Source organism: Vespula vulgaris, chromosome 5, assembly GCF_905475345.1.
Source record: "Vespula vulgaris chromosome 5, iyVesVulg1.1, whole genome shotgun sequence".
Classification (NCBI taxonomy): domain Eukaryota; kingdom Metazoa; phylum Arthropoda; class Insecta; order Hymenoptera; family Vespidae; genus Vespula; species Vespula vulgaris.
Genome location: NC_066590.1, coordinates 7,963,147 through 7,991,086, shown reverse-complemented (window position 1 = coordinate 7,991,086; position 27,940 = coordinate 7,963,147). Strand labels below are relative to the sequence as shown.

Here is a 27,940-nt window from a genome sequence, read left to right as displayed (position 1 = left end):
ATTCTTCTATGAAAGACAAATGTCAAAGGCAAAACGTTTATCAACATAATTTTTCTTTTTTTTTTTAATCTTTTTTTTTTTTTACACTTATGTTTTAATTTTCTTTTTCAAAAAATAGATTATTTCCACGAAAAGCTCAAGCTCTTATCTTTTGTCTATACGTATATTATTTAAAGTCTGCTTTTGATATGGATTCATTTATGTTACATCTAAAAATATTTGACGCATGATCGCGTGTTCTTTTTCTTTTTTTTTGTAATTACATGTATTATATAGGTTCTTTTTTTTTTTAATTACATGTATTATATAGGTTTTTTTTTTGTAATTACATGTATTCTATAGATCTTTTTTTTTTCTTTTTTGTTTTTTTGTAATTACATGTATTATATAGATGTTCTTTTTTTTTCTTTTTTGTTTTTTTTGTAATTACATGTATTATATAGATGTTCTTTTTTTTTCTTTTTTGTTTTTTTTTGTAATTACATGTATTATATAGATGTTCTTTTTTTTTCTTATTCTTTTTTTTTCTTTTTTGTTTTTTTTGTAATTACATGTATTATATAGATGTTCTTTTTTTTTCTTTTTTGTTTTTTTTTGTAATTACATGTATTATATAGATGTTCTTTTTTTTTCTTATTCTTTTTTTTTCTTTTTTGTTTTTTTTGTAATTACATGTATTATATGGATGTTCTTTTTTTTTCTTATTCTTTTTTTTTCTTTTTTGTTTTTTTTTGTAATTACATGTATTATATAGATGTTCTTTTTTTTTCTAATTACATGTATTATATAGGTTCTTTTTTTTTTTCTTTTTTTTTTTTCTTTTTTGTTTTGTTGTAATTACATGTATTATATAGATGTTCTTTTTTTTTCTTTTTTGTTTTGTTGTAATTACAACATGTATTATATAGATAAATTTGAAATAACATCGTACATATATTTTGTTTTACATAAATATTATTTGTGTCGTTCAATCTAAAAGAAAATATTATTCGAGAATGTGCACGTGCAGTAAATTTGATTAAAGATATTCGATTAATGTTTCATTCGTTCACACAATAAAGTGGCACAAATATACGATCGAAGAATAATAGATATAACTTTGTATATATCGTCATCTGTAGTTTTCATTCAGTCTTAAATTAGCAAAATTACAATTACCTTTTTCTTTTTTTTTTTACTTTTCTTCACACTTGAACACATATTTATTTATATTTACACATCCATATTATATCGAACAACTATATATTTTTCTATATATTTTCTATATTTTAACTATATATATTTCATAATAGAGAAAATAGTTTTTTATATGCTTCTCATCCCTTAACATTCATACCATATAGCGTTTCGATGTTACGAATTATTTTCATTGATCAAGTGTGAAGCAATTTTTTGAAATTTCTTGATAATAAATTATTGTCGAAACGTACTTCGCGTTAATTTATAATACGCATGTAAGCATAGGAACCACAAGATAAGTTAATCATAATTTAAGGACGACTTCGTTTCATTAATTTGCACTCTTGTTTTGATATGGATAATTGTATCATTTTCATTGTCTACATTCCCGTGTATACCCATAAACGCACATACATACACGCATTCATACACCTCATACACGCCCGCACACCATACACATATACACACACATAAGACGTGATATATCTTCAATTGAAAACTATTATTTTTACATAGAATCTTTTCACGGACTACACGGACACATTAATTTCATCATTACGGACACGGACACATTAATTTACATCATTTAAACATTCAAAATGAATAACGAGGTACATTTGGATTTTTTTTGTATTATCAAAGAACAACGATAAAATCTTGTCAATATTTTAACATTCGTTAGAAGTGATGAACCTTTTAATCTCATTGTTTAATTTAGGCCATTTAAAACGTTATAAGCTCGTTTTCGAAGCCCTTTCAGGTACTGCACATTAATGATTATCGTTTCTATTATAACAAGATATTGACACATTAAGAAATTTTTATTTTCCACTGTCCTACTAATTCTAGGTCCGACGATAATACAAGATCTATGCTCGAATAATAAACTAGCACAGTCCTTGGAGATTTTATAATTTTTTAGACAAAGTTCAACCAACACCAACGACAACGACGGATAATTTTTCATCATAAGTGCCTTCAATGTAATTTGCTGGACAAATTCAACGGCAACGGTGAGAGTTTTTTCCTCGAACGAATCCAACTAAAGAAGAAAGAGAGAGGGGGGGAGAGAGAGAGAGAGAGAAAGAGAGAGAGAGAGAGAGAGAGAGAGAGAGAGAGAGAGAGAGAAGAAAAGAAGAAGAAAAAGAAAAAGAAGAGGAAAAGGAAGAAGAAAATCTCGTTTCGATCGAGGACGAAACTCGAAAAAGCTACTATTCTCTCGACCAAAAATCCTTAAGCAAGATTTTTACCATCCTGTAAAACAAATTTGACTTCGTTCTGTCGATGACGGAACTTTTATCCTGGTTCTGATGCACTCCGCTAGGAGTAACCAAAGGACTCTTCCTCGATCCCTGAAAAATCGTCGTGTCGATCCTTCCGTGTTATCCGAGATCGGCACAGTGTTACAGTGTTCACAGGTTGGCTGCACATTCGACAAGAACGATTCCCGCGACATGTCGTACCGACTATTGTGAACCGCGACCCTCTGCTAAAAATTTTTTTGACCAAGACACATTTTACCGGACGAACTAATACGATCTTCGATATCTTTTCTCTGTAATTTAAGAAAAGAAGATCGATACCTTGGGCCGTGCACAAAAACATCACATCTTCCACAAAAGAAGATGATTCGTCGAATCTTCACGTCCTGCTTGTAATTCCGCGGATGCTTGAGGTCCCCTGAAATCTTCGTAACCATCGCCACCAGATATCACCAAGAGTTTACCACGATTAATGTTATTCTGATGCACTTTCTTCGATTTCAAAGAGTGCCGATTCACTTTTGTTCGTGGTTCTGGTTTCGATGGTGTACCGGTTTCCACGCATGTTAGAAACCTCACGTGTCCCGTATGTCCGTGAGGTATTCCTTTGAGAAAAAAAAAAAAAAAAACTCTTTAAAATCTCAATTTCCAAGGGAGAGAGAAGAGAAGGAGAGAAAGAGGAAGATCCGCAGGAGCTCGATACCAACCAGTTATGATGGGAGGTTGAGATATTCTTTGCGTGGATGGCTTGATGTGTGGTATCGGCACGGTTAAAAGAACACCAGCGCTCGTACCGATCCATAATAACTCATTGCAAGCCAATAAAGAGGTTACCCTGAGGCAGGCTGCTTTATGTTGTCTTATTATGTCATCGCAACCTGCAGCAAGTTTAATGTTTTCGTTAAAATAAATATCGTTGGAGGTAAAATACGTGTTCGTTAAAAGAGAAACTTATATTACGATTTCGTTCAAGATTTAAAACTTACTAGCAAGCATTTTGGTAACCGCCGGTGCAACATTTATATCCGTCAAGCATTCGTAATTACCAGCATGGAAGAGACGAAGTACGGCACTGTTATGCAAAGAAATCCAGACACCGAAACTACCAGAATTTACCATACAAGTGACCGCCCGACTTGCATCATTGCTGACCACGAAGTTGTGTTCGATGTTCAAGCTATGTGTATTAAAAACTTTCACGGAGTTATGACAACCGCACCACAATTTGCCAGACACCGGAAGCATCTTCGTTATTGGAGATGATGCAGTACTTACGGACACTATCGTTGGATCTGAAGTGTTCCAACCTCCTGCTAAATCCAATGAAAATAATATTTTTATATCTTTCATATATTCGACTATCGTAAGGACAAAATTATAATGATAAGACGAACTTACTGTGATCTCGTGTATATATAGCTATATCGCCATCGGCAAGTGACACAAAGACTTTATTGTCAAAATATCTATAATAGAAAAGGATATAGAGTTAGTTATAGCATAAGAAACATTTTGTCTTCCCGAAAATCGACTTACATGATACAATATACACTGCTACCATGTTGAATCTTTACTCTATTTTTTTTTATCCTAATATTGTCGCTACAATTATAAACGTGAATACATCCATCTTCTGTCCCCAACCACATGGTAGGCTGATTGGACTCCTCCTCGAAGACAATAGCGTTGTCGCTATTAGAAACATCTCCACCTGTGATTACCTTACAAGTATCCGCATTTGGAACTTTGTCTGAATTCGATTCGTCCGAGCTCGAGCTGCTGCATAAGGATGAGAGTAGTAAAACGAGCTTAATTTAATGCATATCGTAAACACATATATTATTACCTGTCTAACTGAATATTATCACTACCAGAGTCAACATCTTGCACGGAAATACTGATGCCGCTTTTACTGTTCACAAATGTATTACTGATGGATGATGAAGAGTTCGTACTAATTAGGAAATAATCAACGAATAAATAGTGTACATTTGACCACGCTTAAAAAGAAGGAAGCGAAACGCGAACGCGTACCAAGAAGTACAAACGGGTATCGCAGCAACACAAAGGATTCTGGCATTGCAAACTCCGTTACAAGATGTAACTTGAGGTTGTTCCAGACTCAAACTCAACACGCAAACCTGCCCAACGTATCCGTCGCTGTTGCACACCCATACATCTTGATATTCTTCCCCTGCCGATAACGTAGGTGTAGCGCAAGTGAATTGAAGCCCAGCTCGTGTCTTTCTAACGGGTAAAGGACCGGCGAACTCCGGGCGCAGTCTTCGATCGGCAAGCAGCGCTGAAATTGATAACGTAGGGTAGCAAAGGTAAGGATAGCAAAGTTCCTTCTTCCTTCTTTTTTATCCGAGGAGCTAGTTTTTCACTTACTCAATTTTTGTTTGGCTTCATTGAAACTCTCCTCCCAGCTCGCTCTGTTGTCAGGCTTAGTAAAGACGATGTTGATATTCTCGATGTCCGACCTGAAAAAGTACAGTAGGTAACTAACTACGAAAAAAAGGCACGAGGTTATTCGAGAAAGTATCGAGAATCGATTTACTGTGCTATTCCAGACAAAGCCAATTCCAGACAAGCCAATTCAGAATGAGCAGCGTTCCTTTCGGTTAGCTGCCGTTGCGTTTGATACAGCATGTCCTTGATCACATCCTGGAGCTGTGTCTTATTTCCATGTATCTTAACCGCTAGTTCTTGGATTTGGCTCAACGTGGCGCAATCCTCCTGTAGGTGATCAACTTCGCGTGCCATCCGTTTGAGATCCTCGTCCTTGGCTGAGAAGGAAAGATCGATGGAGAGAGACCAGCTGACGATATATTCGTCCTTCTAGCGAATGTTACTGATCTAACGTAGATCACAAACTTTTCTATCTACATTGACACGATACCTTTTACCACTTCGAGATTATCCAATGGTATTCTCATCAACATTTTGTACTTGTTAGCCTCGAGAAGACCGATCAAGGTGTTCGGGGAAGCGCTCCTACGATCGACCGACCGATCGATCATCAAATAGATCAATTAATCATCGTGTCGCAAGTTATTAGATAAGAAGAAAACGCATTAAAGGAACGCGTTACTATGTACTTACGTAGATGGTTTCCTTATCGCACCACTTCGTCGTTTGATATTTGTAATAACCAATAAGTCGTTGAACAAAAAGAGAGCTCGTTCCTTCCGCGTGCCCTGATTCGAGGCTATGGTAACCAAATCGTGACGGACGAACATTCTAGCCGTAAAAAACGAATATATCGTTGTAATGAACCTTTTTTATTCCGCGAGCATAGCCAAGTAAATATCGAAAATCGATGGGCTCATTCGTTGGGAAAAATGGGATGATGAAATAAAAAGGAAAATATTATATATACATATATTATAAGGGTTTGCAAACGATAGGTAATGATTAGTTACATGATTGGTTACATAGATGAGGTGAAAAATGTCTATCTAGAGATAATTACTATGAAATAACAACCAAACCAACCTATCGTTCGTAACGATCCCAGTAAGACCTTCGACGAGGGCTTGAAGCTCTCTCAAAATATTTTGTTGACGTTCCCATTCGAGAGACTCGCGTTCCGCGCAATTGATCTTCACAACCAATTCATGAATTTCCTTTTGTGCTGCCTGTAGGTACTTGTAATCGGGATGCCTTGGATCAGTGTGCTTGATAAGTCTCTGAATAAGTAGCTCGTAACGCGGGATCTTCTGCACCGGTTTAATCAACAATTGATCAAGACCGAGTTTGCCTTTATGCTCGCGTTCCATCGTCTACGAAAGAAGAAATAAACGATAAGGATAATCTCATATGTTATATAGATAAATGCATATGGTTTTTGTATATCTAGAACGATGATACGCGATTAAATTACCTCGAGAAATCGTGCGAACGCTGGTTTCCCTTGACATGTTTTTATCGCCATTCTCGCGGACTTCCAATTGTCCAAGAAAAGAGTGTAATCCTCTAGAACGACTGGCTTCGTAAACTGAACATATCCAAGAGAAAATTGTCTCTTTAATTTCGACTCATTCTCTTGCTTTAAAACTTTCTTATATTAATTTGCGAAATAATACTCACTACGTCCAAGAAAACATCTCCTACGGTCTGCCTTGCTTCCCAACTGCCGAGACGGTTTTGTAATTCGTCGAGAAAGATTTCATGGTGGTTAAGAATCTCTGGGATCTACGAAATATTCGAGAGAAAGAAAGGTAGAAAAATGATAGATCGATCGATAGATAGATAAATAGATGGAGAAAGAAAGGGACAACAAGTTTTTAATAATCTACTTACAAAGAATCTATATAATCATATGATTATATTCTTCTTATTATGTCGTCCTTGTATTTTCTTCGTAAATTGAATTAAACAAGGACACGCGTAAGTATTTACCTGATAAAATATTTCATCCACCATAGCAGCGTCCACTAAGCCTGCATACTCAGGACTTTTCAAAGGCTCCAGATATTTCTGGAACAAAAATCGAATTTCGTTTCGCAATATTTTCCCTTATGGTGTAATAACTTGAAGCAAGAATGTATATAATATGGTACATCCGCGCATGCGTGTGTCTATAATACATATCCATAAATCAATGTCGATGATTTTATTTTCTGACAAATGCAAAATCTTGATTCGTTTCACGAATATGTTAAACTCTGATATATACGAAGAAAGAAAAGCTTTAGCTCGACTTTACTATTCAATGGAAGTTATATATCTCTCGGAGAAAATCAATTGCTCCAGGGTTAATGAAGTGCGAGGAATGTGGTGGACATCTTTTTTTTCTTTTCTTTTTTTACTTTTTTTTCTTCCTTTTCGTATGTAACGTTGAGAAAAACGATGCTTTAAATCGCTCCTCTCGTGAATTTATGAGTCTCCGAGGTTCACATCGGTCGAATGGATAATAAAGGAACTGAATATATCGTAGTATTCGTAGTAGTAGTAATAGTAAGAGTAGGAAGAGAATGGCCATGACGAGAATAAACAAATTTTCGGCATGCCACTGAAACGTGAAGAGGGAACGAAAAGAAGGAAGGAAGGAAGGAAGGAAGGAAGGAAGGAAGGAAGGAAGGAAGGAAGGAAGGAAGGAAGGAAGGAAGGAAGGAAGGAAGGAAGGAAGGAAGGAAGGAAGGAAGGAAAGGAATGGTTGAGATGATAGAAACAAAAAAAAGAAAGAATGAAAGAAAGAAAAAAATTTCATTGGATCTACAGTAGGCACGATCTACTAATGGCACGTTGAACTTTATTTTCGATTTGATATATCGTATGAGAGAACGATAAATATTACCTGACGCCTTTGTTATATTATCGTGCGAAGTAACTTAACTACGCATTCCTAATATCGTTTCTTTTTTATTACAGAGCGTAACGACGTACAAAAGATAAGGTAAAGAAGACGAAAATAAAAAGAAAAGAAAAAACAACTACGACAATAAAAATAGAAAAGTAAGGAAATGATTTGAGAAGTAAAAATATACAAGTTTCGTTAGACGTATAATGGGATGCACGTTCGCACCTTTTGTCTTTGACCTTTAACGTTTTCAAAAGTGCAGCGTCAAGTAGTACGAACGTCCTCGAAAAAGGGAAGAGAATTGCGAGTAGATGGATAGATATAGATAGATAGATAGATAGAGAAAGACAGACAGACAGAGGGAGAGAGAGAGAGAGAAATCGTCGAGTTTATTTTTCCAACTTTCGAGTTATCTTGTTCTTCTTTTCTTTTTTCTTTCTTCTTTTATCGTATTTTTTCGTTATTGTGACGACATGAAAAATCGTAGCCTCTAAACGTAGTTCAGCCAAGGTCAATGTCGAAATAATAGATCCTCCAAAATAACGATCCTCTCGATGCGTGTGGGTGGCTAGGTGCTGTTTGGAAAATATGACAATCAAACTCGTACGACTTTGGTCGATGTAGTGCGAAGCTTAGGACGATTCTTGGGAGATGTAACAACGGGCCATTCCAAAATCTCTTGCCTGCGATATAAACTATGACGAAATCGATGAAACTCGTTAAAAAATTTTCTATAGTTAATAGAGATCTATTTTGGTTGCTCGCTATTTTAAAGGAAGGGAAAGGAAGAGAGAAAAAAGAGAAGAAGAAAAAAAAAGAACGAAGGGATAGACAAGATGAAAATGTTCGACATTCTTTCCATATTCCCTGCTATTTTCAATATACGTATCTCCGCGAACGAATGACATGTACGATATATAGAAATGTGCCGGATGTAACAGACCGAATTCATTCGATATTATAATATGCAGATAGTAAGAGAGTTAATGTTCTACGAATCGTGTAGTACGTTAATCGATATGGGTTTGATTACAAAAGAAATACATATATATTACACAATCTTACGATACGATTGATTTGATAGATCTTTCGTTATAAATATACATTTGATCTCGTTAGATAGCATTTAAAATTACTTACACTGACTAGTGTTTGCAAAGATTCGACATACGAACATTCGGTGTCGTAAAGCTCGATGACGACGTGAGTTCTCGTGTCCTGAAACATAAAAAAGAAGAAGAAAAGGTGATGATTTATAGAAAATATCGATCATTTGTGCGTGTCGTATGCGTGTATAAATCAAACGGTTAATTCGTCACGTTATTTTGCTTTCGTTAAAGAGACATCGTTGACCTTAGAGGTTCTCCACGAAAGAAAATAATCTGACTTTTACCATCGTCTTCGTCATCTCGACAGAATGTGATCTCATGCAAGAAAAGGCTATACGTGAGTTTTATACATACAAAGCACGTGCACGTGCTGTATTGTGCCACGTGTTGGTCAACCGATATATGCATTATCATGGAAAATGATTTCCCGACCTAGAGTAATTACCAAAGTGTTCGTTTGCTTGCTTATTCGTTTGTTCGTGATAAATGATATTACGGGACCTATTCGGAAGATGAAAAGTTTTAATTAACGAACGTAAAAAAGAGAGAGAGAGAGAGAGAGAGAGAGAGAGAGAGAGAGAGAGAGAGAGAGAGAGAGAGAGAGAGAGAGAGGTCGACATTCCGTTCGGTATCATTATTTTATTTTTACTGATTCAGATAAAGTACTGATAAAATCTATCTAATAAAGCACGCTTTAAAATAGATAACAATCGTAATTGAAAGAAATAAAAGTGGCTTAGAGACGAAATGAAAAGTTTTAAAGGAATGACCTCTGATTGTGCGCTTATGTTAACTGCGTACATCAATCGATTATCGACAGGAAGGAATTTAGAAAGCACCTACGCATTTTTTCATAACAGGAATGATACTACTGCGGCCCGCGGTTAGCTCAAACTTGATGGGTTTGTCGTTAGTATCGTCGTTAGTATTTTCCGCCATCCTCTTCTTTTATTTTTCTTGAATTTCTACGGTAGTTAATGACGAACACTCGTCTTTGATTTCCCCACTCGATAAACTCGACTTTACACGGGCTTATGACGTCTTGCGCATGAGATCAAGTTCAAGGGATGCACTTGCGAATCAATGGAACGTATATTTTCATACAAGAACGGGCGCAAATGCCGAGAGTTTATACGAAGCGAGATTGTATTCTAGAAAAAAGAAAAACGAAAGAGGAATCATGAAAGATCATTAAACACCTTTCTTCCTTATTCTCGCTAATTTTTTAGAATCACAATAGTCTATTATTTCGCGAGCTCTCAAAGAAAATTGATTCCTCCTTTCTGATATTCACGAGAAAATTCTGACTTTTTCTTTCACTTTATCTACGATCGGATCATACGTCAAAACTTATATATCGAGATAAACGGGAGAAGGTCATCACGTGTCCCACGTAGATAGGTACACGTAAGCGACCTTGACCACCACCCGTGATAATGACGAAGTATCTTTTCGAAAGAGTCGTTAAAGATAGGATTTTAAAACCGACGGCTCGATTTCCGTTTTATTTTCTTCGGTGATCACACGTAATGAACTCTTCTAGATTTACTTTTTACTTTACTATTTATAAATTAAATTTTTTTTCCGAAAAGTAACAGTTAGTATCTCTCACGATCGTAGAGTAGCAAGGATGTTATCCAAACTGAACGGGCTCAAGAACAGGCTGATCGATGCCGAATAGAAGCGCCACAGCACCGTTGGTGGTGGCTGCTGTTGCCTCTCGGACGCCGGCGCGTAAGCTTTTCACGTGGATCATACACGAATCCTGCACACTTCTTCTCCTCCCCTTTCTCCACCTCGTCCTCATGCTCAGCTATCTTTTCGTCCTTCTACGTTACATCTCCTATTAGTCTCCATTTGCTTACGGCCTTGCCCTCATCATCCTATTTGTCTCTTTCTCTCCTTGTCTCTCTGTCTCTATCATTCTCTCTCTCTCTCTTTCTGTCACTCTAACTCATTTTCTCCTTTATATCTGATCATGCAAGGGAAAACGTTTAAAGTCTGGAAAATTATCAAAGTTAAATGATTATCTCCCATGGTCATTACTGATACGAATGCTACGTGAAATTCTATTCGACGAAATAATCCTATTGCCCGAGAAAATTATGTTATAGTGACGTATTCATTTTCATCGTCACTCTCTACCTCTATCCTTCTGTTTTTCATTTGTTGACGGACAAACAGAAGGATTCATTTCATATGTATATTCGAGTACTTGAATTTTTATTAACACTCGATCAATTCGCCGATCGAAAATATTGAAACTGTCCGACCGTGAACATTTTTGCGCCATTGGGTATATTCTAAATCCGTTGAAGCATGCGTAAACGTTCGCACAAATCTCTTTAGTGGGCGACACCGGAAACTGACACCTGCGTCAGACCGAGCAACCATGACCTTGTCTCTTTTCTGGGGGATGGACATAAGCAAAAGTTCTCATTTGCATCATGGAACGCACAGACGATCTCGTTAATAGGTTTCCTTTGATTATGGAATAGCTTTGAACGTGATGCAAAAGCTTCTCTGAAACGTGTGATTAAACGTATGGGAAATGCACTAAATATACGTATATATACATGTATGTAATTATGTATCTATATCTGTCTTTATTACATCTAAATGCTAAATAATTTCTATAAATTCGAATACATCCCAAATTGAAACGTTTTTCATCTTGTTTTCTCGTTCTTTTTACTCATTAATTAATTAATTTCTTAATTTATTTATTTATTTATTTATTTATTTATTTATTTATTTATTTATTTATTTATTTATTTATTTATTTATTTATTTATTTTCCGTCTTTTTTTTTTATTTTATTTCTTTTCTTTTTTTGCCCATATCATTAAAATTTTTCAATCGCGTTAATCGTCTCGTGAAACGCGAATCGCTCACCGTAAATTATTCGGTCGAGGCGCATTTTTCCAACGACTCGTGCTCCATATTTATTTCGACGACGACACTTGTTTAGTCTGCGGCAAAGACCCCCGGGATACGCATTTCTCTTGGGTTGTCGAAAAGCGAAAATTCGACTACACTCGTTTCGAATCTCGTTCTTACGTATAACCGTAACATTCTTCGAAATTTAATATAGTAGTCCGAGCAAATTCCTCAACTATCGACCACTTTACATCACGGATTACAAGCAAAATATGAAGAAGAAGACGAACGTAAGAATTTAATCTTCGGGCCCATAACTCGTATCGACTTTGCGAAAATACGAATGGATGGATTCGAAGGAGATGGAAGAGGAGAAGGAGGAGGAGGGAGGGGAAGGAAGAGAAGGAAAAATAGAAGGAGAAATATCTCGTCTTTTCTATCGACGAACGATAAACTATTTTCTTCGTCAGAAAGTATTTCTCTCTCTCTCTCTCTCTCTCTGTAGCGTGTTTACGACTGACGTCATAATGTTTCTCCTCACGAGCTTGCTTCATTCATGAAGTCTACGCTAACGCACGCACATACGATGCCGGATGTAGCTAAACCATCGCTGGAGTTTTGACCTTTAGAAGCACGATGCAGTCTTCCGCGAAACGAACGAACGAGTCTATGACTCACGCAGAACGTACGTATTTCACTCTTCTCCTTCGATTCAGAGGAACAACATCGAGGAGTTTCCGAAATATACGAGAAGGAAAACGTAGCAAAGAATTCGATTGACTTACGTTTCGATGAGCAGGTGCACGAGCTACTCTCTCGGAAGATCCTCTCAAAAGTTCAGCGAGTAACTCAGGACTTGGTCCAGGTAATCCCTCTAATTTGCTTGGACTAGAGGTAGTTCTATGATGACAAGGTGTAGGTGGTTCGGAGTTACTATTAGCGCCGGTATTGTACGAGAGATTGGCGGATACTTTGCGTCTAGGTCTGAGACCTTCTTCCAGAGATATATCAGTTGCACGAGGCTTAGCCATTTCAGCTTCAAGCATTTGACCGTAAGGACCACGGAGTGGTCTCTTGCTGTACCTTAGAAACAAGATATTAACATGTAATATACAGGAACGATTTCACGTCAATTTGAATCGGTTCTTCGATTCGAAGGAATATTTTTCATGCGGCAAAAAGAACAGTGAAAAATGTTGAATTTTCCATCTCTTACCTTCGCGGTGCGTGTCCTTCGCAATCGGATAAATCGCTTGGTGTAGCAGGTGGCTCATCTCTTTCCTCGCTGCTCTGAGCAGTAAGTTTGTTTCTGTCGGCGTCCAAAGGTTCTGGCCATTGCGTTATGTACACACCCTTTCTTCTCTTGCTAGTGTCACCACGATAACGTCTGGTCTTACCAGGTGGAGAGGACGCTTCCGAAGGTGTCTCGCTAGGTGCCTCGCTGCCCTCGCTAGCTTGACTGAGTCTTGGTTCCTCCAACGGCGGAGTTACGATTACTTCGTGCGGCTCTATTCTGTTCTCTGTTAAATGAATTCCTCTGAATGTCTCAGTTAGTCGCAAGCAAGAACGCGTTCAAATCATAGCGACAAACGGAAGAGAAGTTAACACAGGTACGCATTAAACGAGCAAGTACCATTTCCCGCGAGTCGCTCGAACGGAAGAGCGCACGTTGGAGTCGGACTACCTTGAGCGGTGGTAAAACCACCACTAGTCTCGGCTATGGCCATTGTTTATTGTGAATAGCATTCTGCAGACGCGAATGAACGAACGAGCGTGAAGTCATCAATGAAGATGGCTATAACTCGATGACGCTCGAACTTCTATTTCGATCCTGGCACCCACAGTTCTGAAAATAGTGCCACGTAAAATAACGACGCCGGTAAGAATTCGCTTGCACCTTTCTATCGAACGACTCCTTGAAAATATTTAGACGTCTCAGCCTTTCACGATATCTCTATCCCAATAAACTCATATTCTAAATCGTTAAACTTCCTATGTTCGATCGTCGCTACGTCATAGGTTCCGTCGTTAGATATTTCGAGATGTAAGAAATCTGACCTTTCTGAACGATCTCATCGATCGGAGTGCTATCGACGACTTGATAAATCGGCTCGGAAGGTATCACCTCGGTCGGTGAAGCATCCGTTTGAAGTTCCAACCTCGGCTGTTGCTCGTGAACTTCCGGTACCGGTGGTTCCGGGCTGGTAAGAGCACTGGATGTTGCCAAACTGTCGGAACCATCGCTCCTAGGTCGGATCTCTTCGAGATTGCTTTGGTGAGGTACACCGAGTCCTTCGGCCGAACCAACGGCGCTATCGACGCTCGGTGTCGACGTCCTTGGACTTTGCCGATTCGGGCTGTTTTGAGACGTCGAGACACCTGGTATCGCATCTCCTCGTCGACGAGGCAGAGTACTGGCACGGACATCTTTGTTCTCCGTACGAGCACTCGTTGCCACTGGCTGAGTCTTTTGACGATTCGCTGTAACGATTATCAAAACGTGTTCTTCCCTTTCCCTTTTCGATCAAACCAATTCCTTTCTAAGCGATCACGGAAGTTCTTTGAGAACTTTTGTAAACGTTGGAATCGGCTTAACCCTATCTGCCACCGAAACGATTCTAACAGATTTCGTAAAGACGTGTTGACCAACATTAATCATTGTACATTGACGTACTCCAGAAGCTAATTACGCGCGAACGTTTTTAATAATAACTCGAATGCTCGTACATCGTCGTTTTTCGCACGGTTAAGATCGTGTAATAGAGACAGAGAAAGAGAGAGAGCAGAGAGAAAGAGAGAGAAGTCCTAATTATCTCCTCGAGTGTCACGTAAGCTTGGCAAAGCAGCAGGACGAGGAGGCGGTCCGATCCAATAATAACGAACGTAGAGAGAAGGAGTGAGAGCACGAAAGCAAGATCGAGAGAGGAAAGAAAGAGAGAGGAAAGGGGTTGCGTCGGACGCACGACGAGTAGAAACATTCGGTTGATCTTTTGCTCGGTTAATGGAGGAGTGGAGGAAGGCCGAAAAGAAGGTGTTACAGAAGGAAAGACAGAGAGAGAGAGAGAACCCAAACATGAACGCACGAGGAAATCGTAACGACGATATTTCAGGAGATACCTAGTTTCGTTCGTCAGCTACCTTTCGAACGTATAAGGTGTCTATCTCCCTCCTTCCCTCCTTCTTTCTCTCTCTCTGCCTCTCGTACTCTATTAAATACGACGTTTCCGTCTTACGACATGCCGACAAGACGAAGAAGTTCGACCTTGTTACTCATTGGGAAATCGTCTCTCTTTCTTTTCACCAATAAACGGAAGACACGACGCCGCGATCATTTTCGGAGAAAAGAATTTATTCGTTTGATGACAAAATCGCGAGATATTATGAGATATTACGTATTTTCGTATAAATATTTTTCATTCTCTTTCGTGCAACTATTGCGAATCGATAAATAGGAATATTGTGTAGGTTTTTTCTGCGATGTTTAAGTACATTCTGGCTCATTCTCTCTCTCTTTCTGCATCGTATCGCATCTCGAAATGTTTCCTATTTACAGTCTCGACCATATTATGAAAGTCAAAGCACGTTGGTATGTAGTTCAGGGTTGAAACGTAATACACCGGATTCGGCCAGCGTCGTTATTTGGCTTCCGGATTCATTAACGACGAGTAATGCTTCGCGAAGGATTACGAAGGCTACCAAAAATAAATCTGATGTCTCACACAATACGAATGAACTCACAACGAATTTCCCTCTCTCTCATCCCTCTCCCTTTTTTTCCCCTCTCGCAAAATTACCTTGATTGAAATCCACCTGACCGAAGGACGCACTCCTGAGTGGAGCACCGGCTCTTTGAAGAGTCAACAATGGTCCTCGGGACTCCAACCTGCTGACCGCATCCCTGGCCTCGGCCTCGTTGTTGTTGTTGTTGCCACCAGTACCAGTGGAAGACACGTTCAAGGTATCGCACAGATCGTCCACGCTCGTAGCACTATCTACCACTGAATCACTGTATTGTCTCAAATGTTGTTGTTTTGTTGTCGGCGCGTCCTCGACGGGGACACCGACGACGAGATTCGCGTCATTTTTAACGTCACCAACGTCACCACTATTCCTCTCCGTCACCTTGCCCGACTTCGAGGACTTTTTCGAAGTGTCATGAGCGAACTGTTGTTTTCGACAGCTCTCGTTACCAGTGACCATCGAGTCTGTACCAGTAAGACGTTCCTCGCCAACGCTTTCGCTTCTAACAATACCCCTTGGATGCTGTTGCTGATGATATTGTTGTTGATTCTGAAGACCGGCTTCATGATTCCTATAGATCCCACGATTATCATATCGACCGCAACCTTGAACCGACTGTGAATGTTCCAATTTAAAAATACATCGGATATTTCCACACGATCGTATTCGAAAATATTACGTTTTCGTTAAAACATGTTCTTTACCTGTTGATGAGATTGAAAAGATGGCTGATATCCTCCCGGTGGCGGAGAGGAAGCTTGAGTACGAGAAGGTCGTCTAGGAGGTGGGACAGGTGCTGGTCCTTTGAGTTTTTCCGTGAGCTCGCGAAGACGCTCGGCCTTTTCGCTGCGGGGGGCGGAAGAGGATTTTTTCCCGCTTCCTCCTCCACCCCCGCTCCAGCGGAACCTGTGCAATCGGTCCACCGCTATCACCGCTGGTTCCTATATAACGAGGTAAAGAGAAATAGAGAGAAGAAGACGTATTCACCGGAATATTATCACGAGATTTAACGCGAGCGCGAACAAAGTTCAACAACGACGTTAAAAAAAGAAACGGTAACAGCATAGATTCTTCTGTGGGCGCGACTAGTTTAGAGAGAACTCGTCTAACCGACGACGAGTTACATCTGGATCGTTTCGAAAGAACGACCAATAGAAGGAGAAGAAGATGATGAAGAAGAAGAAGAAGAAGAAGAGAGGAGAGTTATAGTTTCCCTCTCGCCAGGAAAATCGTGCCGCGAAGAAAACGGACTCTGCCAGAATCTACGTTCGATCCATTGCTTCTTCCCACCATTTTGTCTTTTTTTTCTCCCTCTCCTCATCTCTCTCTCTCCTCTCGCACGCTCTCTCTCTCTCTCTCTCTCTCTCTCTCTCTCTTTCTCTCTCTTTCTCTCTCCATCAAATCCTGCACTCGCGCGGCCCGTGGGCAAATACAACGCAGCCTCGTGCGCCCGCTGCGAAGAGAAAAGACGGACGCCGACGAAAATAGAATATCGTTCTTCGACTAGGCATCTACCTACCAGCTCGTAAGCGTTTTCACTAAGCCCTAGGGCTTCGGACACTTCACTAATATTCCCTTTTAATTTTGGAAAGTTTGAGCGAATCAATCGTTAAAAGAGAAAGAGAGGAAGAGAGAGAGAGGTAGAGAGAGAGAGAGAGGGCGAAGAGAGAGTTTGTGTAGGAACGAACGCAAGAAAAAGAAGCGAGAAGTTGTAAGAAACGCGATACGAGCGCGGTAGCGATCTCTTAATCGTGCGTATCGTCGACCAAGAGAGCGAGAGATAAATATACCTGTCAAGGTTACGCGTACTCGCGTCGAAATCGTACTCGACGATCCTCGACACCGTTCTAACGAAACCTACCTCGAGGCTTCTGACGCGATATTTTCCTGCCCGGAAGCACTCCACCTTTGTTTGTTTCGTTGACACCCGTTATCACAAGGCCGGTCGTTTCTTATCGTGAAATGGCTTGAATATTTTTCGATGGTATATCGTCGCGTTACTCGAAGTAGGGGGAGTAATAGGCAAGGCTAAGGACGCGGGATACGAGGAGATACGAGTTGTACCTGGAGCTTGAGGGTCTGATGCTTGGTCCACTGCGCGAGCTGACGCGGCACGGAAACTGAGTGTTGCGTTTGGAGGCTCGGCGAAGAGAAGGAGTCGAACGACGGGTGCAATGACGAAGACGTCGAGGAGGAAGAAGAAGAAGAAGAAGAAGTAGAGACGGAAGATACCGGCTGCGACGGCGATGGGATCGCGGATGATTGTGGCTGGTGGTGTTGATTGTGCTGCTGCTGATGCTGATGCTGGTGCTGGTGCTGCTGTTGGCGGTGGTGCTGCTCGTTCCCCACCGTGGTGCTTTGCAGCATCCCGCGGTTATTATTAGAGTTTGGCGTTGGCCGAGCAGCCGCCAGCTTCGCGTCCACCGGCTGTTCCACGCCAACAGTAGTGGTACGACTCTTCGAAAACGTGGGAGGAAGAGACGAAGACGACGAAGACGATGGCTCTGCTTGTGCCGCCGCTATTACTACTGTTGCTGGTGAAGGTGGAAGAGGAGGTGAAAAAGGCGGCAAAACTTCGTCAATGTCTCTTTCTCTTCCAATTCCATCTCCACCTCCAACTTTTCCAACATTGCCAACCGTCGACGCCACCGTTGTTGACGAGGATGACGACGATGGCAATAGCAATGGTAACGATGTTGCTATTGTCGTGGCCTTTGTTATTGCTGTCGTTGAGATCCTCGGCAGAGGCAACCGAGAACGTGGTCCGATGCAACAACACTCGACTATACTCGACGCCAGATCGATCGACGACTTCTCCGCCAATTTCTCCGTCAGCCGTTCTCTCGACTCGCTTTCTCGCGAATTTCTCTTCCGTCTTCTCTCCGCTGATTCCTCCCTCGAGCTCGCGGGTGGCAGACTTTCCTAAAACACAAAAGAACGTACGATCCTCTCTTAGATTCTATACTCTTTTCTCTTCTTATTTTTTTCTTCTTCTTTTACTTTTGTTCCTTTTCCTCTTTTTTACTTTTTTCTTTCTTTCTTTCTTTCTCTCTCTCTCTCTCTCTCTTTCTTTTCTTTTTCTATCCTCGAAGACAGCGTAGCCTTCATCGATATCGTATATAGAGTATCCTAGAAAAATATTATTCGCGGTAACAGAATAAGATATACTGTTAAACAATGGCGTCGTTACGACGCCAGTAAGTCGACGCCATTTCTTCCCACGAATGTGTTCTTGATATACTACTCCGAAACGGATCCTCTCTTACGTTGGTGTTCTATGCGCTCAGCGTTCTTCGGTATCTCTCGCGGTTTGTTAGAAAAACACGCTTGCTATTCGTTTTTTCTATAATTAAAGTTACAAAGAATAAAAGAGAAGAAACGAAGGAACGAACGAGCACGATAAAACGATTTATGAGCTATAAATCTTTCGCAATGACGAGTCTCTCTCTCTCTCTCTCTCTTTTTTAAACAAATCGATGAAGTTCTTTTAATCGTCGGCGAACGACAAGAACGCCGACAACTTGGCAGTCGATCTTCCACGAACGAAGAATTCCAACGAAAATTGTCAGCTACCTCTTCCGACGTGCTCGGCTATGCCGTCTCATGCCCGGTGATTTGTCAGGATCGAAGGACTTGGCAGAGAAACTTGTCGCGTGCACGCGGCGAGAGATTCGCGTCGACGGTATATCTATGACGTCAAGTGGATATTATTCCGGATGAACGTGGATAGGAAACGGTGCAAGTAGAATGACAGAAAGAGCAGAAGAAGATAGAGAGAGAGAGAGAGAAGAAAGGAGAGGCGGTTCAAGATCGAGTCACTGACTGGTCGGATTCTATTTACGCGATCGATTCTAAGTTTAGGATCTTTGGCGTCTTCGTTTTCTTCGTTGCCGAACGAATCCTTTGCCGTGGTCACTTAGCGAAGGTCATTGCGACCGGGCGGAAGGTTATTACGATGATTCGTACGGAGGTAAGGGAAAGAAAAGAGTAAAAAAGAAAAAGAGATAGAAAAATAACGAAGAAGAAGAGAGGGAATCGTTTTCCGATCGGGGAGATCTAAACTTTGTTTTTATCGAACAAATCCTATAGCTAACGCCTTATGTAATAATCCGCGAGTAGATATTCTACTCTTTGAAACATTCGATTGATATCATGAGGATACGAACAACGATACATATTTTACGAGTACAGAGACGAGTAAAATTTCAAGACTATGTTTGTTTATTTTAGAACAACCTTATCTCCCACGTTTTTATCTTTCCTCTCTTTCTCTTTTATTCATTTATTATTATTATTTTCTTTTTTTTTTTCTTTCTTTTTTAACGACGACATCGTAACTGTGCTCAGCCGTAGAGTAACATAACAAAACTATCATCGTACGTATCCATAAAATTATTCTCTTCCTTCGAACATAAAAACGAGAGTTACGATTAAACGAATTTTATGATTCGATCGTATCTAAATACATATCAATAAGATCAACAATCTTAGTCAGGTTTATTTATATTTTCTATTTACGTATTATTACGATCATTACGACGTATATATACCTGTGAGAGTCTCAGACCATATCTGGTGCCACCCAGTACGACGTATCCACCAGCGACGCCTCCTCCGGTCACAGCTCTCGCAGCTCCTCCCAACCATCCTCCGAAGCCACTGGCTCCTGTCTTCTCGTTCCCGCCACCCCCGTCTCCTCCGACGCGGGGCATTCTTCATCCTTCCCTCACCCTGAAACATATTCGACGTGTTTTGGCGTTGATTTAAACGATCGACGATCTAGATGACGGACAAACGACAGTAAAATTCCACGATTTCAAATAATGAAATTTATTTAACTTTTGAGAAAGATTGTTCAAATGTTCTATAATACTTCCTTAATGAAACTCGTGTAGGACGTGGCAAGAATAAATAAATCAAATCGGACTACTTAGAACGAATGGTGGGGAATGCGCGAACGTTCGCAATAATTCACGCAGCTGCTCGCACGCACGCGTGCGTGATAGTGCGTGCTCGGCCTTCTTCGTGATTACTCGATCGTTCTATACCGATATACACGACCGTAGTTCACGAATACGTAGCTCTTCAACAAATTTTCTATATCCTCCAAGAATCTTTTTTCGTTTCTTTCTACCTTTCCTTTTCTTTCTTTTCTCTTTCTTCTTTCCTTATTATAAACTCTTGTTCCGCACGGACGATTGATCGATACGAGGATTATATTTCTCTCGTCGCTTGATATTAATATTTTCACGTTTGTTATATATTATTAATAGTGGGCAAATATATCGTTGGATTATGTCGTAATTAATCGTCTAATAACGTCGAACGTTTAACAGGAAATAGATCATTTTTTTCGTAGGAATTCGACTATTTTCGTATCTCGATTTTTCTTTTCTTCTTTCTTCGCGTTTTCTTTTTTTTTCGAAATGATCAAACTTTGTAAACATGTTTGATGTATAGGTTATCGGATTCTTTGACTATATATCTATTCAGAGAGAAGCCGTATTACTTTCTCGAGATCGTGCAATCGTAAGAAAAGTAAAAACTAATCAAATATCAGTAGCAAAGGCAGAAGAAGACGCGTTCCAAATGCGTTCGCAAGAAACACGCGATGGCGTCTGTCGATAATGATATGTATCGTTATTCCGGAAGTGCGTGTTATCGCGTTAAAAATAACACGTACTTAAGTATGTACGTGGTAACGCACGCGACTTAATGGATATAACTCATAATCGAAATCGAATTAATGAAATCGACGAACGATAACGGCCACGCTATGTACGATAAGAATCGCACCTACCGTGTCTGTTTCTTGGCTTTACGCGTGTGTACGTAAAATTATTTAATAATATTTGATCGCTATAGCTTGCGTAAAACTTACGTCATTATTTTCGAAGGAATGTGGAGAGAAGTGAAAAGAAGAAGAAGGAGGAGGAGGAGGAAGAGGAGGAGAAAAAGAAGAATTCGATAATATCGAATAAACGAAAATACAAGAGAATCGTGCATGACTCAAAATAATTTTCTAAAGTCGATTTCTCCTCGTGGAGACATCTTTTTCGAGGTCCCAAGTTCAATTGGCCGAAATACGAATTGAAGCTTTGCCAGGATCGTATCGAAAATAACGAAAATGAGAAACTTTGATCGTAGGTGGTAGGCTGTTTCGAAGGTATCTTCGTTCGTTTCTCCTGTTTTTTTCTAACTCTCTTTTTCTCTTTTTCTTTTTCTCTCTCTCTCTCTCCACTCTCCACTCTCCTTCTATCTCTCGTTCGTACTTTCGTTCGAAGTAAAAAGAAAAAAAGAAAATCTGCGAATTCCATGGACTCACTCAAGAATCTCTACTCGTCGGCATCACGTCGGCACGAGCCACATTCGAACAGACCGAAATTAATTAAATTCGGAACATTCGCGACACGACGAGCGTACCATTGGAATGTCGTGCGTCTTGTTCGACAAAATTGGAATGCACTTTTTTACTTTGATCCAGACAGGTACACTCTTCACATACGTTTACAATGTTTTACATAACTTTTACGAGACGTAGGTACATATTTACACTGAATGGAATTCACTCGATTCTTTTTAGCGATAATAAAGAAAGAGAGAGAAAGAGAAATGAAAAGGATAAAAATAAAAATAAAATAATAATAATAAAAACAAGCTGGTTTTATGCGTTAATTGACAACGAACAAGTCGCATGAACATTGTTATGACTACTTCTCGACAAAACTTGGAGATAAAGAAACGACGAGAGGTACTTTTTCAACGCGATCGTGACAAACACCGCAAGTACTTACATTCCATTAGGCGCGTTTGTACGAGAGGTAATTCGCGGTGCAAATAACCGATAAACATTCGCGATGCTTTGTCATCGCAACGAAAAGCAAAGAGTGTATGTACACGACGAGGGTGCAACCCGCGGGAGAAGTTTATTTGCGAAACGATAAACTACTTTGTCGTCTGAGTTGCCGGCAAAGAGGAGAAGAACATTCTCTTCTCTCGAAATTCCTTAAAAGATCCATAAACTAGTGAATTAAAAGCATCGATATATATATATATATATATATATATATATATATTTGTGTGTGTGTGTGTGTATAGGTACACACGTAACAGAATGATAATCGAATTCCACGTAATCCAGATCAAGCTTACTCTTGGCGAATTCCACGGATGATGTTTCTTTATCTTTGCTGGATGTTGGCGATCTCGGAGATACGCTAAAGATAGAGAAAACGGTGGGAAGATATACTAAGCTTTTTGACGACGACAACGACGAGAACTAACCACTATACTCTTTGCGTTTAATCAAGCGTAAACAAAGAATTCATGCTTCTTTAATTCTTCGGTTAACTCTTCTGTACGTAAACATATAAACATATATTTATATATATATATATAATTTACATATAAAAGAGTATATATATATAGATTTTCGATTGATATAAAATAATTACAACGAAGAAATATAAATAAACAATAACAAGATCGAAAGTAAATTAACGAAAGCGATTTTCTTACCGATAAATGGCGACGAGCCGATAGGAATAGATCCTCACGTATTGATGGATCCTTTGGATCCCTCCTCCTTTCACGTTTCCTTCCTCGCGAGAGAAAGACTTTCACGACGCGAACTCTCTCTCTCTCTCTCTCTCTCTCTCTCTCTCTCTTTCTCTTTCTCTCTTTCTCTATCCCTCTTTCTTCAAGGACTCCATAACTTCAACGTTCTCGATAATTTTCGAGAAATATTTATGGAGCCCTTCGAAATATAGAATAGAAAAAAAAGCAAAAAAGAGAAAGAGATATAAAGAAAAGATTCTCAGCTACGAGCTGATTCCCTCAACGGTGGAAAACAAGATGCCACCTTGGTGAAAGCCTCCACGAAGAAGAAGCTCCCTTGGCGCGGCGAGTGCCGCTCCCGCTAAGCGGAAGATTATCTAAATAGAGTCCGTGCCATACGAGAGAGAAAGAAAGAAAGACAGAGAGAGATAGAGAGAGAAACAGAGAGAGAGAGAGAGAGAAAGAGAAAGAAAGAGAGAGAGAGAGAGAGAGAGAAAAGAGGAGGAACGCGCAACGAGCTGGGTATTTATACGTCGTATCTTTCGAGAGCCAAAGGCCGAGAGGAGCAACACAGAATCATCCCTCTGATCTTCGCCAGCTTCTCCTACGAAACCGTGGAAGTTAATCGTAATAGAAAATTGCAGTACGATCTAATGTTCTGATTCTAAAGATTCTAGACTATATTTCTTTCGTCGGGTTCTTCCTTCCAAAACGAGTTAACTTAAACGACTCTCGAAAGAAGACTTTATTTTATCGTAATGTTTCGAAACGGAAAATCCATTCGTAGACAATGTAGTATCTATATACGTTCCTCTCAGTGTGTGAGGAGTACGTTGACCCCGAAACAGTCGGAACTTCTTTCGAATAACGTTCGAAGTATCCGTAAAAGGCGACGTCGAACGTTTCCGGTAATACCAACTACTTATACTTCCAAGTCTATATTGATTCTAAATGGAACAAGAGATACCATTTTATGTTCATCTTTTTTTTTTTCTTTTTGTCTGATTTTTTTGTCTTCTTTTCTTTTTTTGTTTTTGTTTTTCTTCTTCTCTCTTTAATCTCTCGTTCAAACGTCTTCTCAAGAAAGAAAATAGAGAAAAGGAAAAAACAAAAGGAGAAAATTACTACACAAATTTTACTCGTTAAACGATCGATTATACGTACGATCTCTCTCTTTCTCTTTCGCGTACGATAAAATTGTAACCGCATATACGAGTATTAGAAATAATTATTTTCTCTAGTCTCTCGTATGCTCGATTTACGGCATTTAAACGATAATTTAAAGTCGACGATAACGAACCGATACACTTTCGTGTAGATTTAAAAAGAAAGAAATAACAAAAAATGTGCTCGAGGCCGTATCGATAAGCTCGCGAGATATCGTTGGCTGTCTAAATTCGTTCAACGAACGTTCGGAAAGTTTCTTCGAAGGTTGATCGCGTTGAGCAAGCGAGCGGTACGCCTCTAATTAAGAGCGCAACGATCGCTTTACGCGATTACGGTGGTAGCTCGGTCCGTTAGAGAGCCGGACGGATAAAGAAGTTCGGATTTAGACATTTTTACGCGTCTCGAATAGTCAGCTGTCCCGCTATACGTATCTGTCTCTGTTCTCTCAGTCTTTTTAATAAAAGATATTTTTCTCTTTTCCACTTCAAATTCGATCGCTTTCCACGCAAAAATGTGGACTTTGTCGGGTTTGTATATTCAAGTGCGAGAATGAAATATAAAAATGATCGAGAACTGAAACGATTCGGTGAAGGATTCAATCACGATCAAATATTATAGAATTGAATATTTGTTTGAAAATATAATAAGTGATAGTGAGAAAATAAAAGAAAAGAAAAGAAAAGAAAAGAAACGAGATAGATAGATGGATAGATAGATAGACGGATGTTGATTACGTCCATTCGATTTGTTGATTATCAAAATACACGATTTAACGTTGGATGAAAAATAAGAAGAAAGATGGGAGAGACAGATAGATAAATAGACAAAGACGAAAAGAAAGAAAGAAAGAAAGAAAGACAGAGAGAGAGAGAGAGAGAAATATCGAACCATGAACGACTTCTTTATAGATTCTTATTGTCATTTCGCACAAAGTATGTAACAAGACGACAGACATTTTCGAATTTAGCTGTGTTCTAATAGAATTTATTGAATGGACGGACCGTGACGAGTAGGCAACGTTCATTGCGTTACATAAAACGATAACGCGCCGCGTAGCCTCTCGTAATTGTTTGCTTCGTTCGAGGTTGACATTTTCTAGTCCCACCAACGAAGTTGAACTTTGTGGAACGCTCGGCAGCCACTTTGTATCTATATCGACCTAGTTTTAACAAGAGGTAATAGCAAAGTTCGTCGAGTCTTCGTCAACGATTAGATATATATGTATATATGATGTGCACACACATATATATACACACATTCACGTCGATTTTATGTATCTTAACTGGTAATGGTTCGGTTCCTTCGACTCCGGTTAGTTTTGATTCATCGAGGATACTGTTTCACTCGGAAGTGAGAGCAGGTTGTTGCGTCGAGAAGAAAATAGAAGAAAATAGACGAATAAGAAATAACAGGAGAAGAAATCTTGGTTCTAACACGGCCCACGTTGGATGGGACTCCTTTCCTGCCTTCGTCTTGCGCCTTTACCATCACAATACCTTTCGTCTATCCTTTTCTCTCTCTCTCTCTCTCTCTTTTTATCTCTTTATCTCTCTCTTTCTCTCTGGAAGAGTACGCGCGCGCATCCAGCTTCCGGGATCGTCGGAATCACGGACAAATTTCGCCTTTCTCCGATCGCCAACAACTACCAACGATAGAGATAACAGCAAAGGGATATATAACTATAGTTCTAACGTTCGGATATTCGCTTCATTCTTTTCTCAAAAAAAAAGAAAAAGAAAAATGTACTTCGCCATCGTCGTACACATTGTCGTTATAACGATAAAGATATAAATGACTGAGCTAGACTTACTTTTTTCGCGACAAATTTCCGCGCGATTCGTCCGAGAAACGAGGCCTACTCCCACGACGTTAATTTCCATGCGAGCTCGTACGTCTTCCCGTTTCCCTTCGTATTTCGTTTATTTTCCTTCTTCTTCTTCTTCTTCTTCTTCTTCTTCTTCTTCTTCTTCTTCTCCTTCTCCTTCTTCCTTTTTACTTTTCTCTTCTTTCTTTCTCTTTATTAGTATTTTCTATTCTCGGTAGAATTTCCTTTTTCAAAATGAGTTTTCAAAATTCTTCTTTAAAATTCTGTACTTTATCGTCTTATTATTTTTCTTTTCTTCGTCTTCCTTCACGTTTTATATTACTTTCTTTCGGCGATCGATCGATGATCGATGATGATCCGTATGAAAGATACGCAAACGTATCTGAACAGTTTGACGGATCGGTATATGATAAATAACAGATCGCCTCGATCGATTTCTCAAAGATAAGTTTTAAAACGACGAAACGAAACTTCCTTTTCTCTCTCTCTCTCTGTCTCTTTCTTTTTGTCTTGCTATCTTCGTTTCGACGTCCTCGTTACGACCGATGCATACTGCAATCTCACGAATCGTTGAGATCCAAAACGATTCGTTTCGAATCGATCGAAACACCAGACGATTAATTGCAATTTCGAATATCTCCTTCGTTAACATAAGAAACAAAAAAAAAAAGAAGAAGAAAACAACTTTTTTTTCACATCCGATTACGTTCGACCCGCGAAACGAATTCACTTGAAATTTCACGAAATTACCGATCGTCCTTGGGTTAATGTATTATACGGTGCTACGTTACGTATTTTTGACGTATATTCACAGATAAAAAATATCCTCTTGCGGAGTGACTTCTTCGAAGTAGAATACACCCACGAGAAGGCAGAACTCGGGGAGGTCTTTGAAACGAAGTAAAGTCGGCGTCTCGATCCTTTTATCGACCTTGAGCCACTCGATCCCCCTTACCCTCGATCGGTCATGATGCTGTTCCAAAACTCACCGTCTCACTCTTTCTTTCTTTCTTTCTTTCTTTCTTTCTTTCTTTCGGTTTCTTTCCTTCTCTCTCTCTTTCTCTTTCTCTCTCTCTCTCTCTCTCTCTCTCTCTCTCTCTCTCTCTCTCTCTCTGTATCTTATTCCGTTCGTAGGGAGAACGAAAGGACGTCGTCCTTTCCTCGAGAGATTCTCTTGGCTTCTCTCGAGCGACTATCTCGACCGGCTACGAAGTGTAGGAGGAGAAGATGGAGATGGAGGTGGGGTAGGAGGAGAAGGAGGAAGAGAAGGAAGAGAAGGAGGAGGAAGAGGAGAAGCGTGCTGTTTTAGCGGAGAAAGAGATAAAGGTTCGAGTAGGTGCGCGGTCTCTTGGCACAAGAACGACTCGATGAAGAGGAAAAGAAGAAGAAGAAGAAGAAGAAGAAGAAGACGAAGGAGAAGGAGAAGGAGAAGGAGAAGTAGTAGAAAGAGAAAGAGGGAGCTCAAGAAATAAGAGAATAAAGATGAAACGGAAAAGAGATGGTGGAGGGAAGAACGATAACGAGGAAGACGCGAAAACGTACGCTTTTCGAAATGGTTTTCCTATCGGTCGCGCGACGAGAACAGAATTCCTACGAGTTTTTCGTGAGTTCGGCTCCAGCTGGGCACGAGGCGAGTCTGGTTCTGCTGTTACTGCTGTGGTACTGCTTGTGTTGCTGGTACTCGTGCTGGTGGTGTCCGGATTGGACGCGAGAGACCATGGCGCGCGCCTATGCAACCGAACCGAATCGAGACGTCGAGAGAGAGTCGTCGAGTCTCGAAGTCGTGTCGTGTCGTGTCGTATCGTGTCGTGTCGTGTCGTGTCGTATCGTATCGTATCGTATCGTGTCCGATGCGAGACGAGAGACGCGAACGTACCGGCGCTGAAGAAAACTTTGACCGTCTCTCCGGAGAGAG

General features: G+C 39.9%; 1 protein-coding gene across 11 annotated transcripts; it reads right to left on the bottom strand.

Annotated features, from left to right (window-relative positions):
- Positions 1–70: 70 nt before the first annotated feature.
- On the bottom strand, positions 71–27,859 carry LOC127063944 (rho guanine nucleotide exchange factor 17-like). Of its 11 annotated transcripts, none has more exons than XM_050994302.1 (25): positions 26,011–27,856; positions 22,995–23,637; positions 20,027–20,207; positions 17,541–18,398; positions 16,181–16,417; positions 15,530–16,091; positions 13,794–14,216; positions 12,952–13,255; positions 12,521–12,818; positions 8,887–8,964; positions 6,846–6,923; positions 6,534–6,638; positions 6,328–6,441; positions 5,940–6,226; positions 5,547–5,684; positions 5,344–5,438; positions 5,002–5,230; positions 4,833–4,924; positions 4,476–4,743; positions 4,288–4,395; positions 3,978–4,220; positions 3,840–3,907; positions 3,428–3,754; positions 3,149–3,322; positions 71–3,046 (listed from the first exon to the last, which is right to left on the bottom strand). In XM_050994302.1, exons 3-25 carry the CDS (start codon positions 20,186–20,188, stop codon positions 2,784–2,786), a joined length of 5,511 nt encoding a protein of 1,836 aa, XP_050850259.1. In that variant the 5' UTR covers positions 20,189–20,207; positions 22,995–23,637; positions 26,011–27,856; the 3' UTR covers positions 71–2,783. The 11 variants fall into 11 exon arrangements, with proteins under 11 accessions (XP_050850259.1, XP_050850258.1, XP_050850265.1 ...); XM_050994301.1 differs by lacking the exon at positions 22,995–23,637 and having other exon boundaries at positions 71–2,668; positions 2,763–3,046; positions 26,011–27,855; XM_050994308.1 differs by lacking the exon at positions 22,995–23,637 and having other exon boundaries at positions 12,521–12,812; positions 26,011–27,859.
- Between the last annotated feature and the right edge of the window lie 81 nt (positions 27,860–27,940).